The sequence below is a fragment of the Durio zibethinus genome, chromosome 6 (assembly GCF_047325235.1).
Source record: "Durio zibethinus cultivar Kanyao isolate XHJ-2024 chromosome 6, ASM4732523v1, whole genome shotgun sequence".
Classification (NCBI taxonomy): Eukaryota; Viridiplantae; Streptophyta; class Magnoliopsida; order Malvales; family Malvaceae; genus Durio; species Durio zibethinus.
This window is the reverse complement of record NC_143167.1, coordinates 28,591,216-28,609,029: the sequence shown is the minus strand read 5'-3', so window position 1 is coordinate 28,609,029 and position 17,814 is coordinate 28,591,216. Positions and strand designations below refer to the sequence as shown.

Sequence of the window (17,814 nt, the reverse complement as noted above, 5' to 3'; positions counted from 1 at the left end):
ATTTTCCAGGTATACGGTTGAGGAGTACCGTACCTTCCAGAACATGAATTCTAAGCAAAAAAAACTTTTCTTGCAGCATTTCCATTTGAAGGTAAAACATCTCTCACAACGAATGTGAAATTCCACCCTCTTTCCTTTTTTAATTTATAACCCTTTCTGATCTAAAAAGAGCTGAATGTTAAAATACGAAGTCATTTTGTTTATCTGTGTGATTGTTGAAGTTTGCTTTGATCGAGTGGTTGGTATCTCCTGTGGCTGCTTTGAACCCTGGGCTATTTGGGGGATGAAAACCCAGCTCATGACGCTAGATGGTGAAACACTAGGCACATGGCTCGACTTTAATCTAGAGTTACAGCTTCAGTTTCGATTCATCATCTTCAACTAACTGAACAAGACAAATTACCCATGTACGTAGGCCGTAACCATGCGTAATGGCTTGCTTAGAAAAAAAAATAAAAAATCAAACCATCTTCACCGGTATACGTACTAGGTTCGTGTATTTAACATACGCCACGAAATCCAAAGCAAAATCCACATGCCTGACATTGATGTGTAGCCATTGATAGAATTTTGTTGGCATTGTAGACCCGCATTCATGAATATTGTTCAAAACAGACTGGCAGCTCGCTGAAAATGCGCGGTCCAAGTGACCCAGAAATAGTTTGCAGCATTATCATGGCACTTGAAATGGTCTTTGTCTTCTTCTCCCTTCTCTTTTTTAAAAATTAACTGCCCCAGCAAAGAGAACCCTCCGCAATCAGGTCCTCAAAAAATGATTGCTTTTGTGTTCCCTTGGGCTTTGGCATGTTATTTCCAGTGTTCCCTCATTTTGTTCAGTATACTTATTTTGGAAAGAATTTGCAGAAAGATTACGCTTTACAAGCCAGCAAAATATTAGAACATTTAACTAAATTGTGTAAAGGATAAGAACCACACAAAAAAAGATAAGCTAAATCGACGTCTCTGCCTCAAATTTTGCTTACAACTTTACATGGGAATGAAACTTTAGAGAATGAAACTGTAGAGAAATATAAACAAGAGAGAAGTGCTCAGGGACAGTTATGGTCAGCTGTATAGCCATGCAGTGGAATTGCGAAAGAGAAGATCAGAAAATGATTTTTAATCAAGAAATATCCTTTCTTCAGCCAAAAAAGTTGTACGGCATGACAATATGTTTAAAGCAAAGGAGTTCATATAAAACAGAAATATCTTGGGGCAGTATACCCAAAAAGCAAATTCCCATACCGGGTAAAATGTAACATCACTGGCAATAATCTGGTGCTATTACAAAACCATAAGCTAAAGGCACAAAAGGACAGTGACTCGAGAGTTTAAGATAAGATTGGTAACGGGTCGGAGGTGAATTTTTGTTTATTTTGAATTTGATTTGATTTTATATTTATAAATTTGAATTTGATTTATTAAAAAAGTTTAAAAATTTTTTTATATTAAAATTCGATTTGAAATTAATAAAATATTATTTTTTAAAATATAAAATATTATTTTTAAATATAAATATATAATTATATATAAATAAAAAATTTTAAAAATAATTAAAAAATAATTTGTAATATAATATCGGGTTGGGTTTACTCGATTCGACTCAAAACTCTATTTCTTTTAAAAAAAATTAATTATATAAAATAAAATCGGATCGAAATCCGTGGGATTCGAATTGGACTGTCAACAATATTCAAGAATATAAACAAGGACCTTGAGTATCATTCATGTCATTATTACTTATAAAGTTTAAATTTAATTTATTATCAGTTAATCATAAAATAATATTTTATTATTAATAAGTAAATATAAATTTTTAAAATAAATATATAAAAAATTAATATTTTTAAAAAAATTTAATGAATTGATATTATTTGATTTTTCGTATTAATAAGACAACATTATCTGATTGATTGATTGATAGGGCATCAAATATCCCAAACATTGCAACCTGCATAATTCTCCTATATATAATTTCCTTGCAAAGAACAGCAAGTACTTGTAGCAGCATTTTATAAGATGGCGAACAATGGGGGGTTAGAGGCACAGATAAGAAAATTCAGCGAAAATGCATTGAGCAAAATATGCCATTAATATATGTAATCATTCAAATAGCAATATTTATCTACTTAATTTCAATTTTGATCTAAAAATCATGGTAATCATTTGGAAAATTAACGTAATGACGACTAGAGAACTTTATTTTCAATGATGCAAACAGATACTCAGGCAATTGACAAACTCAATCTTACGTTACAATAACAACAGAAGTCTGTGTTCTTCATGACAAATTAAGACAAAAGTAACAAGTATTGAAAAGTTGATCAGCATATTTTGAACCTAATACAACTGCCTATAAATCAAACAGGAAGAGAATAACAAATCCGATGAGGTAAGTTGAAAGAAGTACCCATGGACATGGTTTAAATGCGTTGGAATCAGGGACAATAAGAGCACCTGAGTTACTACATTAATTCCGAGAAGTGGGTTTTTAACAAAGAAATTAAAGCATGGGACTTCGTCTTTCAAATGAAACTCTGCTACCAACAATTAAAATCACCCAAAAAATTGCAAAACCCCTTGAAAATGGTAGTACCAATTGTAAGCCATCACCAGCAATGGGGCCAGAATCACCTGTCGGGTTATGAACGGCAGCAGAGCGTCAGCCCTTCCTCCTCCAACTGCTTCCTCATTTATGTTTTAACTTAGGTTAAGGACATGAATGAAAAGTTAAAAAGTTTTGATATCATACTTTAAGTTACGAAATAAGAAAAGATATTTATGAAATATGGTCATTAAATTAATTTTTTCTCAAAAAGGGACAGAATAGATTTGCAGAATTAACGTGGCCTTTCACTATTGGCTCGAAATTGGAGAGGACCCACCTAACATTCAACCGTTTATAACTACCAGTCTTCTCCACGGAGGGAAAGCCCCAGAATCACCACCCAAACCCGAGTTTTCCCCTTTTCCTAGTCATGAAATCTCCTCCAAAACCTCTCATACCCCAAGCCCAACTCACCTTTGAATCTGTTCCAAGTCGCTCACCACCTCCAAAACCCACCACGCTACCATGCTCAAAGGCAAAAAGCTCAAGCTTCCCGATAGGCTTGGCAGCTTAGTAGCTGGATTCGACGACAAGGATGACGATAGCGGAGGATCCGGTTCGATTTTCGAGTCGGGAGAAGAGCTCGAGATCATTCAATCAAACGGATTCGCGTTGGATCGTGAAAGCGAGACTGATGATGATGGTGAAGTTGAAGAGGAGACAATGGTGAAGAGGAAGATGAAAGTGGACGGAGAATTGGAACATAACGGGCGGCAACAGAGGCACGAAAAAGACGGGTCGGACCATCTTTGGCTCATGAAAAATATTGAAGCAGATGAGAAAAGGTCTGATCTTGAGTATGAGGTGAGAGATTTAATTGGTATTTATTGATTTGCCTTTTGTTGCAGTTCACTTTTTTTTAACATGATTTTATGGGTTTTTTTTAATAAAATTTTAATCCTTCTTTTTCTTTTTGCATAATTCAGATTTCCCAGAAGGAGATAAATTTGGAAAAATTGCAAAGAATTGCTAGCACAGGGCTTCCTGATGGAGGAGGTTTGCGTGCAACAGTTTGGAAGGTACATTGTCTAATATCATTTTATTAATTAATTATTTTCTACATTTGAGAACAAGTATTATCTGTTTTTTAGTTTTGAATGTGTTTGAAAAAGGCTTGCAGAAATCGTGTATTGGTTGAGCAGATTATTTCTAAACTTTTTGATATTTGAACAGTTGGGAAATGAATGTTAAATACATAGAATAGTAATCAATTTAGGTATTTTAATGAACATTGAAGAAAACTAGGCCGAATTATCCCCTTTTCCCGGTGTATGATTATACCAATGAATTGTTATTACATGGTAGCATTGGCTAGCAGAAGACTCCGCTGAGTTTTGAAATCTAATGCTTATATTCATAACTAGAATCTAATTTGTCGACTCTACAATTGCTGCTTCATACCGATACTTGTACATTTCCCAGGCATAATGACAGTTTGATTTGTTCATGTTTTATATTCAGTAGAAGTATTTATTGTCTTTCAATGTTTAATTCTTGCAGCTGCTCCTGGGTTACTTACCTCCATCTCGGAACCTATGGGAAAAGGAGCTGACTGAAAATAGACAAAAATATGCTAAGCTGAAAGAGGAGCTTCTTTTAACTCCTGTAAGATACTGATTATAATGCAGCATACGCCTAGTCAAGAGAATACCTTACATGTTGATGTAACTATTAAGATAGTACCTAGAATTTTCCTCGCACTGATCTATTGAATCTAGTCAGCACTTGCAAGGATTAAAGAAGAAGCATTGCACTCTAATGAGCATAATAACGCTGATAGTGATACTGATGGACCACTGACGCGGCATGAAGTGTCTCATGAAGATCACCCTTTGAGCCTTGGTAAGGCTAGTGTTTGGCATCAATACTTCGAGGTAAATCTCTTCTCATAAGGCATCAGTCATCACTTGATTTTTTATGCTATAATTTAGCTTATGTGTATGATAACGGATGCATTGGTTTCCAGCATACAGAGATTGCAGAACAGATTGACCGTGATTTGCAACGCACACATCCTGAAATGAAATTCTTCTCAGGAGAGTCATCGTTCAGCCGGAAACACAGGGTACATGACTTCATAACTTTTTCTTCCTCACAACATGGTGTATTTTCTTGTCATGACACTGTAACACTTGGTTCAATCTATTAGCACACCAAATTCTGGAATATAGGGAATTGTTTGACTAAAATATAGATGACTAAGCATCTAATGTAGTAGTCCGTGGGGTTTAAATTCTCACTCAGTGTTGCGATGCTTTTCAATTTACAGGAATCAATGAGGAATATTCTTCTCCTATTTTCAAAACTCAATCCAGCTATTCGTTATGTCCAAGGAATGAATGAGGTCTTGGCACCAATATACTATGTATTTAGTACTGATACAGATGAGCAGAATGCAGTAAGAGTCATACTTTATCCTTGTTTTCTTTGACTTGAGAACATTTGTCATATGATTCCTGGTCATTGTCAGCACTGTAATCTTATGATTTTTAGGAGAATAAAATCTGAATTGTAAAATATTTATTTGCTGAGATGGATTAAACCTATGAATACAAATTTGTTACATCAGCTTATCTATGAGTCTGTGACTACTTTTGGGAGTAGGCATAAATTCTATAGAAGTTGATTTCTCTTAGGGTATATAAAGTTCCCAATCAATAGTTTTTCTTAGCTGGCTATATAGTTTCAATTAACTGAAGAAATATGACCAGATGGAATTCTCTGAACATTAGGTTGTGCTTGCTGTTTGGCATGAGTTCTAGCCAAATTCTCAGTTACAACACTTAACTCATATCTTAACTCCCAGTTCATCCATGAACAATTCCCTTTCTGTTGTTCTTTTTATTTTGTTTACCTGAACTTTAATTCTATGTTTCCTTTTCTTGTTGGAAAGGAACCAAAAGGAGGGCATGGGGATTGTTTAACAGGTCAACTTTTCTTTTATTGGGCCAAATGATTTCCTTACGGACATGGGTTGAACATCATGAGAAACAAGTAGAGCAAAAGAAAATGCATTATCTGAAAATTCAAGCAAATAACTATGATCTTGGCTGTAAATGATACTTATACATTCATTTTCCGTTCTGCAGTCTAATGCAGAAGCAGATAGTTTTTCTTGTTTTGTCCGACTCTTGAGTGACTCAGTGGATCACTTCTGTCAACAATTAGATAATAGTTCTGTGGGCATCCTTTCTACTCTTTCCCGCTTGGCAGAGTTATTGAAAGCCAATGATGAGGAACTGTGGCGGCATCTTGAAAACACATCTAAGGCAAGTTTAATGGAATTATAAGATGTGCTTTATTGGGTGTTCAAGTAATCAATGCATACCATATCAGTTTTTGTTGAGATACATAGCATATTTCTTTGTTTTTTAATCCTTGTGGAATCCATTGAGTCATTTTGATTTCTGCTTGGGATCAAGCTGCATCAAGCCATCCTTCATAAGTTATTATCGTCAACCATGTAATCTTATTGTACTCTGCATACTCTTATTCTTATACCATGTATCTTAATGAGCAGGTTAGGCCTCAGTACTATGCATTTCGGTGGATAACTTTGCTACTTACTCAAGAATTCAATCTCCAATCTATCTTAAGAATCTGGGATTCTCTTCTGAGTAATCCTTTTGGTGTGCAGGTCTCTCTCTCTCTCTGCCCATCCGACTTTGCTAACAATGCTATTATTGAAAGTTTACTAGGGATTTATTTGAATGTTCCCTCTTTCTATATCAGTTTTTGAGAATTTAAACGAGCACTTGTTGACAGCAAACTATCCCTTGTGCAGGATATGCTTCTACGTGTTTGCTGTGCCATGCTGTTGTGTGTTAAAAGCAGGCTTTTGAGTGGTGATTTTGCAGCTAACTTAAAGCTATTACAACACTACCCTGATATTAATATAGAACACCTTCTACACGTAGCCCGAGACCTTAGTCCGGACACCTCTTCCTATCGATTGTCTTTGTAAATTCACATCACATGCACTTTTGTAGACAAAGTTATCTCTCGACATGACTTGCAATCTTTAACGAAATTTAAGCTGTTGAACAAGTTGTTATCCAAAACTTTTTCATCATATTTTTGAAGGATGAAAATCAGCAGCATCAATTAGACTGAAATTAACTCCAATATTCTCTCTCTCTCTCTCTCTCTCTCTCTCTCTCTCTCTCTCTATATATATATATATATATATATATATATATATGAATGAAAATGTCATTGATCAATAAATAAAAGAAGCAGCTCTAGACAACTCTTTTGATGATCAATAACTAAGAGGTTAATTGAATTCTATATCAACTTTTACTAACCCCGGCCTGCAATGAAAAGATTGCTCTTCCTCGTAGGGGAAGCCCATCCAGAAACTTGAAAATAAGTTATTAAGGGCTTAATTGATTCATAATACAGAATCCATATCACCATGAAAGAAGATAAGAAGCTTATCCACTCGAATACCAAATGGCTAATCCTGCTGAGGCGTAGAAGATGAAGTATATATCTACAGCAGCATGTTTAAGCCCCGGATCCTTTGGAATAGACTCTAGTGTCATAATTCAACTCAAAAGATAGTTTTAAAGAGATGGATCCTTCGTGATAGTCCATGTTGCAACCTTATAGATGGTTATGATTCATTAGCGAGGCCCATTGCAGTTGAATTTTTTAGCATATATTTTATATTTATGAACACAACTGACAATAGTTGCCAACTAAGAAAACAGTGGTCAGACTCGTAGGAAAAATTCATGCTGCCGTGTTATCCGTTAAAGCCATTTGCTGCATAGTTTAAAAAAATCCAATTAATTAAGAAAAGAAGAAAAAGGAAGACTTTTCCCTTCGATTGTATCATCTAAATTTCTTGTTAGTGCCTTAGTGGTGCAGAGATTGACTGGCCGTTAGGCATTGAAACGCGGTTGCTTCTACGTCTGACGTACTTTTGCATTTTCAATCGTCGGTTGTTTATGCTGACCCTCGATTGTTTACACTAATTAATGGATTCGGTGTAGGAAATGAGACAAGTTGTAACATGACCGCACATGGATAAGGACTTAAAATAATTTCAAGTGCGCTCGTTCTGGAAATTTCCACCCTTGGCGGCAGCAAATAAGCATAATGCCAGTAAGAAAATGTATAATAGATATGTCTAACCTTGCATGCACATTTCCATTGTGAAAACGTAAGGAAAAGAAAAATTGGAGAAAAATTTTCACCTTAGCAATTGTAGAAATACATGATAGAAAATGGAGAAGGATCCACATTAATAAAACTACAATAAGTACAGGCTCAACTATCATCTCATAGCCAACACATCCAGCAATTGTTTCATATCCAAACCAACGACCTTGTCGTTAAGAAGGGCAACTATTCTTTTTTTTTCCCACGCTGTATGACCAAGCCATTAGTACCGTTGTTGTATGCTAACATCAGCAGATATTTATAATAAAACCATTTAGCAGGCATAACTAGCTAGATTACAAACTAATTAAGTTTACCTGCTAAAGCGTTGCAGCCAATATTTTAGATTTGTTCAACTTCCATTATGTACTTTTCTTGCTCTAATCTGTTATCCGTGCAAATATTTAACCAATTTGTATGAGGCACAACTGTCTCTGACCCGTGATTCTGGATTCTTGTTCTATAATTTTTATCATTTTTTATCCAGGTTTCTTGACTTGGTTTCGACCGTACAAGGTTTTATTAAAGCCTTACAGTTCATATCAGCAATCTTTACGTTTGTTTATGCCTTCTCTTCTCAAGGTCAGATTGCTATAAATAGGTCATTTAAGTTGTGTGGTTTTTGGAAGAGAAATAGGGTAAAGCATGGGACGTTTTCTGCTCCACGGGACACTTCTTGTGACAAGTTACGAAGTTGACAGGCTTTCTGAAGCTGCTGGTTGCTGCAATGTTTTCTGCAAGGTATATATATACTCCTTTTGATTTGGTTGATTAATGTTTGTCAGTTATCACCAAATCATCATCTTAATCACATACTTCGTAAATCCGTTGTACAAACCACAACAAAATTAATGCAAGCCAATTTGTTTAGTGTGGGATTTTTGCATTTTCTTTTCTTATTAATTTCATAGTCTGCTTTATATATATATATATATATATATTTGTACATAAAAATTAGTCTTATTGAGTTTTCACTTAATTAAGCTAACCTTTTTCCATCCTTTAAACCCCACTTCTTCACAAAAAAATGAACTTAAACCTTTCAAATTTTAAGACTCCAATGTAAGCAAACAATTGATTCAGTTGGTTGGTACATGATTCTCTACTTAAAAACGAGTAAGGTTCAAACCCCCCTTTCCCAAAAATTTTGCTAACATTCAAAAGCCTTTCTGTCATTAACTAGTTGGTAGGGTACCGGATAAAACTAGCTCGCAAGTGCACCTAAGCCTTCTTCATCCCAAAGGAGATTTCTCTTCAACTCTTGCCAGTTGTGTACCTAGCAACTAGACCAAAAAAGAAAAGATTGACTGTACTCCAAGCATCAAGACACTACTTTTAAGCATCAATTTTTCAAAATTATATGGAATAATGAATTATCCATGTTTGTCTAACCTCTTCCGGTATGATTTCAGAATTTCAGTTGCTTCCAGAGAGACAAACACTGGTCTTTTCAATTTTCTAGAATCATACAAATCTCACTCTATATTATACTTTTTGATCAAACACGTTTCGTCGCTCTGTTTTTTCAACATGTTCCTAGATTTTTCCGGCAATCTTTCTACTTTCCAATATTTTATTTTCTCCTTAGACCTTGTGAAGAAAAAAATGAAAAATTTTGGACAGATTCTGCATTGACGTGAACCTAGGATATAATATTCTATATATGTTTTCGTTGTTGTTGATTACATAACTTGAAGTGCAAGTTTTGATGTGAAGTCAAACAACCATTTAAAAATCTCTAAGTATCTTCCTCGTCAAAGTTAATATGAAACGTTGTTGTTCTTTCCTGCAGCTAATACAAAACGTTGAAAAAAGTGCTGGAAATGGAAAAGGAATTTCCAAACTGTATGTGACCATTGACTTGGAAGAAACCACTGTTGGCCGAACTAGGCTGTTAGAAAATGAATGCTCTAATCCACAATGGCATGAGTCATTTCATATATACTGTGCCCATAAGGCTTCCAATGTTGTTTTTTCTATCAAAGAAAATGATCCTGTAGGTGCATCCCTGATTGGAAGAGCTTACTTACCTGTTGAGGAACTACTAAATGGAGAAGTAGATAGATGGCTTAAGGTTGCGGATAAACACCATAAACATTTTTACAGAGCTTCCAGGATCCATGTCAAATTGAAGTTTTTTGATAAAACTCGGCACCCTAATTGGTCTAAGGGAATTAAAAGTCCTAAGTTTCCAGGAGTCCCATATACATTCTTCAGTCAAAGAGAAGGTTGCAGGGTTACCCTTTACCAAGATGCTCATGTTCATAACAAATTCATTTCTGGAATCATCCCTCTTGCTGAGGGCAAGTATTATGAACCACATCGATGCTGGGAGGACATCTTCACTGCTATTTCTAATGCAAAACATTTTATTTACATAGCTGGGTGGTCTGTGTACGCAAAAATAACCATGATTAGAGACTTGAAGAGGCCAAAACCAGATGGAGATTTGACACTAGGTGAGCTTCTTAAAAAGAAAGCAAATGAAGGTGTTAGTGTTTTGATGCTTGTTTGGGATGACAGAACTTCTGTTAAGTTACTTAAGAAAGATGGAGTAATGGCTTCTCATGATGAAGATACAAGAGAGTATTTCCATGGCACTAAAGTCCATTGTGTTTTATGTCCACGCAACCCTGATAATATGCATAGCATTGTTCAAGACATAGAGATTGCTACCATGTTCACTCATCACCAGAAGATTGTAGTCGTTGACTGTGAATCGCCCAATGGAGAATCAAAAAGGAGGATTGTGAGCTTTATTGGTGGCATTGACCTTACCGACGGAAGATATGACACTCCCTCTCATCCCCTTTTCAAGACTTTAGGCACAATCCATCATGATGATTTTCGTCAACCTTGTTACCATGGTGCCTCAATTGCTAAAGGAGGGCCAAGGGAGCCTTGGCATGATATGCACTGCCGATTGGAAGGAGCTGTTGCCTGGGACGTATTGTTCAATTTTGAGCAGAGGTGGAGGAAGCAAGGGAAGAAGGACTTGCTAGTTCAATTACGAGAATTGGATGGCATATTAATGCCTCCATCTCCAGTAACATTCCCTGAAGATCATGAAACATGGAATGTTCAACTGTTCCGGTCCATTGATGGTGGAGCAGCCTTCGGCTTTCCTGACAACCCTGAGGATGCAGCTAGATCAGGTCTTGTCAGCGGAAAGGATCATGTTATTGATCGAAGCATTCAGGATGCATATATTAATGCCATTCGTCGAGCAAAAAATTTTATTTACATTGAAAATCAATATTTTGTCGGTAGCTCTTTCAGCTGGAATTCAAATGATCTTAAGGTTCAGGAGGTTGGTGCTTTACACCTTATTCCGAAGGAACTGTCACTTAAGATCGTTAGTAAGATTGAAGCTGGTGAGAGGTTTACTGTCTACATTGTCATTCCAATGTGGCCAGAGGGTGTCCCACACAGCCAATCTGTTCAGGCAATATTGAATTGGCAGAGGAGAACCATGGAGATGATGTACACAGATGTAGTTCAGGCTCTGCAAGCCAAGGGACTTGAGGCAAACCCCAAGGACTACTTGACATTTTTCTGCCTTGGCAACCGAGAGAGAGCAGTTTGCGGGGAATATGAACCTTCGGAAAGACCTGAACATGATACAGATTACAGTAGAGCTCAGCAATCTAGGCGTTTCATGATCTATGTTCATGCAAAGATGATGATTGGTAAGTTAATTTGACACATTTCTACTTGAACAGTTGAAGTATTTCCATTAGCTAGGGTCACATTCTAAACTTGGGACCATATGCTTTTTGCAGTTGATGATGAATACATTATAATTGGATCTGCCAACATCAATCAAAGATCAATGGATGGTGCCAGGGATACAGAAATTGCAATGGGGGCATATCAACCGTATCACCTAGCAGCCAGAGAGCCTGCCAGGGGCCAGATTCATGGCTTTCGAATGGCATTATGGTATGAGCACTTAGGTAAGTTTGATTGCTCCTTTCTCCAACCAGAGAGCTTGGAATGCGTCCGGAAGATGAACCAGATTGCTGAGGAGTACTGGGATCTCTACGCATGTGACACATTAGATTATGACTTGCCAGGGCATTTGCTAAGTTATCCCATTCGAGTTACCCATAACGGAGAGGTGATAGAGATTCCAGGGTTGGAATATTTCCCAGATACCAAGGCCCGAGTTCTTGGATCCAAATCTGAGATTCTTCCTCCCATTCTCACTACTTAATTTCAGTTGTCTAATAGTCAAAATGATTATGTTCTTTGATTCTGTGATTTAAGCAGCAGTGATTCTGTTTGGTTGAAAGTAACTCTAATAAACTTATAGAAAGTGCTAATGTGTAGCTCTCACACTTACTCATTTGGCTAATAGAAAATGGTTTGTAGATAAGAATGATCCGAGCATTCTAAATTGTTTTCCTCAGCAAAATTCCTAAAACAACTTTTTTGCTGCTCAACAATATGACTTTTTTTTCTCTAATCCAGGATGAGTTAAAAGAATTTGACAAAATCTGCGAGGGCCTAGCCCTGTTCCAACCATCAATTTACCTTTGCCCCTTAGGGCCTTGTCCATAACTCCCTAGTCCCTATCCATACATTACTAATTTGGTGCACCCATGAAACCAAGACCTACAGTTTTCCTTTTGATTTATTTTTCTCTTTTTGGAACAGACCAAAAAGCTCCAATATTTGCTGATAGAACTTTCGATGCTTGTTCAATATTTGACAGAAAGTTGTAAATATGCAAACAAATTCAAAATATGCTTTTGGATACAAAAAATTAATGCTCAGCTTTAATTTCCAATATCTAAATGATATTCTGCCAACGCATTCCTTCTAACCTGTTGACTTCCAAGTTGTAATACCATTTCTTCGAACACCAAAACATGTTTTTCTATGGAAAGTGGAAACCATTTTCAAATTCCACAACACCTTATTTTCTCGACATATATTATTGTTGCTTGCGGACTACTTCTAAAACCAAATTTCACTTGCAGTCTTCTTTGCTCATGACTTCATTGGTAAGGTATCTTTGGCCTTTGCAGAAAACAATAACCAGTGGGCTCCATCAGTAACAGTAAGACTGCAATCTTTGTCTACCAAAGCTTTTTCTTTTGGTAAATCTTTGACTTTAAGATTGTCTATTTCATCCCTACGGCCTAAAAAATTATAATTACTACGTGGAAAAACTGTCCTTTCCTCTTCAGTCTGTTTCCTTCTTTTCTTGTCTCGGATCATCTCGCCCACAATTTTCCAACACAGCCATTCATTGCATTCCCAAAGAATCGAAATATGAATGCACAGTTTCCGCATCAAGTCAACAACGTGTGGCTACAAATTAAGTTTCAGAACTAGGAAAGAAGTTTGCCTCAACTTTTTTCTGGATTTTTGTTTGTGTCTGGGGAAAATTGTTAATAATGACATGATTCACGTTTTGTGAAAACAAGTTCAATATCACCGCATAAACCAATTTCACATGTAGATTTCATGAGTTTACTATCATCACCTAAACCCATGCTTCTTTTTACACGCATATGGGAAAGTAGGTGACTTTAATGGCTAAAGTCATGCGTTTTGAGAGACCATTTCCGGATACGAGTTGTCCTACTTGGCTAAGGTTAATTCCTATGCCAAACCAAAGAGAAAGCTAAGAAAAAACCCTTCCCTCATCCGAATCCCATCTCTTGCTTTGCTCTTTTTGATACGAAAAGAATCTTCTCTAAATCAGAATGATGCTTAAAAGCAGATCGTACTCACTCCTCCTAACGTGTTCATCATTCTTCCGTTTCCTCCTAACTATACGTAACATCTCCTGATTTTGATGTTTATACTCGACGATTTCACTTTAATTTCTAGTGGAAGTACATTTACCATCTACAAAATTCAGTGATTCAGTGATTATTCGATTTTAAAATCAGAACATTACAGAAAATATCTCATGATCGTCAAATGCATTGTATTGCTGAGTCTAGTTTCTTTGTACTTTCGATTTGATCATACGATGAAAAAAAAAAGTAAAAACACCCATATTTATCTGCAAGCTTGGATGAAGACTCTTTGGTAATTAGCCTAACAAAGCTGCATATCTAGTCGCTACCTGCTAGAGGACATAAATGATCAAACACAAGCATGTGCCAATGAGCCCAGAGAGCAGCTCATTTATAATCTCTGGTAATTATTAAAGCTCTTAGCCCATTGGTGGCAGAGTCATTTTCCTATCCTGAACCAGACCTAAGCATCTTAAAACTCCATTGTCCAATCTTTTGGCATGGGAGAGTCTGATACATCATGGGTGACACAGGCAAAAGGTAAATTAACCATAAATTATTGATCAACTGTACTCTACATACGTTCTTTTTCTAAAGCGTGAAATCCACTCTCCAGGTTCAGGAAACAATTTGAGGAGTTTGTAAGAGTTTTGCAGACAAAAGTTAGCATATCCTCTCCGTACATTTTATATTGTCCGTTTCTTACGAGTCTTCATCCTTTTGTTTTTTATGGAATTAAGAAAGCAGATGAAATTGCCGTAAAAAAATCTGCAGGAAATGATTTCTATACACATACAGGATTCCCAATGATGTGAGCAAAGTTGGTTTAGGCTAAGATAAAAACTAAAAGCATTGAAATCACTTTTATCACTTTCTAAATTATGCTAAAAAAAAAAACGGCCGACAATAATGAAATTAATCGTGAACAGAGGCGGCAGCGCATTAAATTATGTTTTTCCAAAGAATCTGGAAATTACAAAGAACTGATGAAGAAGAAACAGAAAAACCTACCTACAAATAATGCGTCCTAATCACGCGCTGCCAAACCGTACAAAATATTGAACTGACAATAAGATATTGTCCCATATACTCCTTCCCTAAGAAGCAATAGACGTCACCAGCTATGGTTTTCTCGTCGGCCTTGCCGTGTAGTGCACGCCCAGAAGTTAAGACTTGAGAGAGCCCAACCCTATAGTCCCCTTAACACCCAAAACACCATGCCTTAGGCTTTCAGCCTTTCATTACATAGTTTTTTTACAGAAAATTGTCTCACATTAAAATAAACACTAGAAAAAAGAAAAAAAAAAAAGGACCCACCAATCAGGTCTTCCTTTGTTTTCTATATATATAAAATATGTAATAAAATAAAACATTGCCCATTTGATTCCAATTCTTTATTCAGCGTTCAGTCTAGTTTATGTTATGACACTATTTATCTAAGGGCCAGAACTCCACCTTCCCCTTCCCCAGGCAAAATCAAACGAAAGCATCATTTCTAATCACCCATTTCAGCCTAAAAAAATTTATTTTCTTGGTGTTTTAGATTTTGGTTCTGTTCTGATAAAACATGGCTTCAATATTGAGCTCACAAGGGGTGGTGTTAGCCACAGCTATGGCAGTCTCCGGCACTGTAATTCTCCTTGCTTTTCGCCTTCAGAAATCTTTCCCTCTTCCACTTGATCAAATACCCCAGACTTCTCAACAAGTCCTCCGCTCCTGCATATCTTCTGGTACATATATCCATATCCATAAACAACTATCCATCTAGCTTTACTATTGCATGCATAAATTTTAACATCTTTGTTTTCTTGGGTTTGTTTTTGTTTAAAGGGGGGAAGAAGAGGGAAAAGAAAAAGAAGAAAGTGCACTTTGCGGAAGATGTGATGGATCCGAGAGGGGATGGAGAAGAGTTCAGGAGACAGGTGAAGAATCCTGTTAGAATTGGTAGCAACAATTCTCCAGCAGCTTTAAACTCAGCACCAAAGCTCAAGAAAATTGGTGGAGGTAAAGATAGAGGAATGCCTGCTAATAGAATTGCTCTTTACAATGGAATTCTAAGGGATCGTGTTGTTCAACGATTGGCTTACTCTTACTGATCAGGAAAAAAAAAAAAAAGAAACTGATTTTGATTTTTGTTCTTGTACTACCAAAATTGTGCCTATTTCTCACACAGTTTGTCTGTAGTTTGTAATTTTGTAAATAGTATAGTATTTTTTTTCGTTTCAATCTTTGTTTTTGTAAAATGTTTTAATGATGGTACTTGCTAGTCTAATTTTTTTTTCTATCTAGTCTTTTTTTTTTCTCTTATTTTTAGTTTTTTTGTGGGTGAATTCATTTGTTATTTTCACTTTTTTTTTATTGGAAAAAGAAAATTTCCAATCGTATTATTTAAATAAGAGTTTATACGTCAACTACCACGTAAAACGCTGGATGCTTGTTATTTTGACTACGTAGTTTCGTGATTGAAAAGGATAATCTCAAGTTCACATAATTAATTTTAGCCAACAAATTGTTATTAACGTCACAACCAATGTATATCTATATATTTTTTGATAAAATTTTGATAAAATTTTGATAAAATTTGATAAAATATTAGGAAATATTGATAAATTTTTGTAACATATGTTATAATTTTAGTAATATTTAACAAAATTATAATAATTTTTGTATAATTTTGATAAATATTGATCTAATTTTTATAATCAGTTTTAGCGTTTTAGTAATTTTGGATATAATTTGAATAATTTGTTAATATATTGATAATCTTTGATATGATTTTTATAATTTTTAATATAATTTTTATTTGGGTAACTTTATATATAAATTAATAACATTTATTAGAAGTTTTACAATGTTTGATAAAATTCGAATAACTTTTGAAAAAAATTTAGTAAACTTTGATATTATTTTTGTAAATTATGGTATGATTTTGGAAACTATTGATATATTTTATCAAAAATTTTGATAAAATTTTAGTAATTTTTTATATAATCTTGATAACAATTGATGGTAATATTTGATAAAGTTTAGTAATCTTTGATACAATTTTAATAACATTAGATATGGTTTTAGTAAGCTTTTGATATAATTTTGATTTTGATAACTTTGATATAATTTGTTAAATCTAGATGCAATTTTGATAATCTTTAATATAATTTTTTATTTTGATAAATTTTGTTAGAAATTTGATAGCTTTTAATAAAATTTTGTAATATATGATACAATTTTTGTAATTATTGTATTATTTATGATAATTTATAATATGATTTTGTTAATTATTGATAATTTTTTTTTAACAAAATTTTAGTAAATTCGATATAATTTTATTAACCTTTAATATAATTTTGATAACTTATAATATAATATTGTTAAGTATTGATACAATTTTAGTAATGCCGAATAACTTTTAATATAATTTGATAATCTTAGATACAATTTTAATAATTTTTTATACAATATTGATAATTCTTATATAATTTTGACAATTTTTTATTTTTTTTCTTTAATTAATAGTATAATTCATTTAGAATTCAAAAAGTTATTCGATAAAAACAAAAACCCAATTATCTATACAATAGATTGAAGTTGTTCTTTGAAATTTAATTTATGAACAACTAATATTTGTTTTAAAATATGATGTGAGGATTAAATGGTTATAAAATTATAATATTAAGCATATGCATGAATTTTTTGTAATTTCACATGAAAGGTAATAACATCAATTTAGATTTTTTTTCACTTAGATATTGTAGGCAATTATCTATATAAAATTAAATTTATAACTACATAGAATAGTATATTATTATTTTTTACATATATAATAGTAGACTCTTAAATGTCAAATAATTAGTTCTCTTATGAGGCTTCTAATCTATTTTTTTTATAAAAATTTCTTATTAAAAAATTAAACAAAATTTAATAAAAATATTTCTCAATAAATATTTTTATGAAAAAAATTTGATAAAAAATTATAAAATATTAATAATCGATTAAACATGTATATATATATATATATACATACATACATATGAATACATACATTTATTACTATATATTGTAATTAAAAATAGTCTCCTACTTAATTAGCCCCCTTTAGAAGACTATTATTTTATTTTTATAAAATTTTTATTACAAAAGAAAATTATTATGAAAAAAATACAAAAACTCTAATAAAATTACTTCTTGATAAATATTTTTTAAGAAAAAAATACAAAAAAATTATAAATTATCATTGATCAACAATCAATTAAACATTTATATAAATACAAATAAATACAAACA

The 17,814-nt window shown here is 34.1% G+C and overlaps 3 protein-coding genes across 3 annotated transcripts; all 3 read left to right on the top strand.

Moving 5' to 3' along the window:
* The first annotated feature begins 2,932 nt into the window (after positions 1–2,932).
* LOC111286639 (uncharacterized) lies at positions 2,933–6,733 on the top strand. Its single transcript, XM_022876713.2, has 9 exons — positions 2,933–3,412; positions 3,535–3,627; positions 4,109–4,213; positions 4,327–4,482; positions 4,575–4,673; positions 4,878–5,006; positions 5,698–5,877; positions 6,129–6,245; positions 6,393–6,733. Exons 1-9 carry the CDS (start codon positions 3,074–3,076, stop codon positions 6,570–6,572), a joined length of 1,398 nt encoding a protein of 465 aa, XP_022732448.1. The 5' UTR covers positions 2,933–3,073; the 3' UTR covers positions 6,573–6,733.
* A 1,531-nt stretch (positions 6,734–8,264) lies between these two features.
* LOC111285185 (phospholipase D alpha 1-like) lies at positions 8,265–12,121 on the top strand. Its single transcript, XM_022874481.2, has 3 exons — positions 8,265–8,518; positions 9,570–11,466; positions 11,560–12,121. The coding sequence occupies exons 1-3, from the start codon at positions 8,423–8,425 to the stop codon at positions 11,991–11,993; spliced, it is 2,427 nt and encodes an 808-aa protein (XP_022730216.2). The 5' UTR covers positions 8,265–8,422; the 3' UTR covers positions 11,994–12,121.
* Positions 12,122–14,904: 2,783 nt separating this feature from the next.
* Positions 14,905–15,759, top strand: LOC111286162 (uncharacterized). Its single transcript, XM_022875985.2, has 2 exons — positions 14,905–15,263; positions 15,364–15,759. Exons 1-2 carry the CDS (start codon positions 15,101–15,103, stop codon positions 15,627–15,629), a joined length of 429 nt encoding a protein of 142 aa, XP_022731720.1. The 5' UTR covers positions 14,905–15,100; the 3' UTR covers positions 15,630–15,759.
* Positions 15,760–17,814: the final 2,055 nt, after the last annotated feature.

What these genes read in the sequence shown, in the direction of transcription:
- LOC111285185 (XM_022874481.2), top strand. Translation starts at nt 8,423, where the DNA reads ATGGGACGTTTTCTGCTCCACGGGACACTTCTTGTGACAAGTTACGAA. An exon ending in GCTGCAATGTTTTCTGCAAG is followed by an intron (nt 8,519 to 9,569) that starts GTATATATATAC and finishes TCTTTCCTGCAG; the next exon opens with CTAATACAAAACGTTGAAAA. An exon ending in TCATGCAAAGATGATGATTG is followed by an intron (nt 11,467 to 11,559) that starts GTAAGTTAATTT and finishes TGCTTTTTGCAG; the next exon opens with TTGATGATGAATACATTATA.
- LOC111286639 (XM_022876713.2), top strand. Translation starts at nt 3,074, where the DNA reads ATGCTCAAAGGCAAAAAGCTCAAGCTTCCCGATAGGCTTGGCAGCTTA. An exon ending in ATCTTGAAAACACATCTAAG is followed by an intron (nt 5,878 to 6,128) that starts GCAAGTTTAATG and finishes CTTAATGAGCAG; the next exon opens with GTTAGGCCTCAGTACTATGC. An exon ending in GTAATCCTTTTGGTGTGCAG is followed by an intron (nt 6,246 to 6,392) that starts GTCTCTCTCTCT and finishes TCCCTTGTGCAG; the next exon opens with GATATGCTTCTACGTGTTTG.
- LOC111286162 (XM_022875985.2), top strand. Translation starts at nt 15,101, where the DNA reads ATGGCTTCAATATTGAGCTCACAAGGGGTGGTGTTAGCCACAGCTATG. An exon ending in CCGCTCCTGCATATCTTCTG is followed by an intron (nt 15,264 to 15,363) that starts GTACATATATCC and finishes TTTTGTTTAAAG; the next exon opens with GGGGGAAGAAGAGGGAAAAG.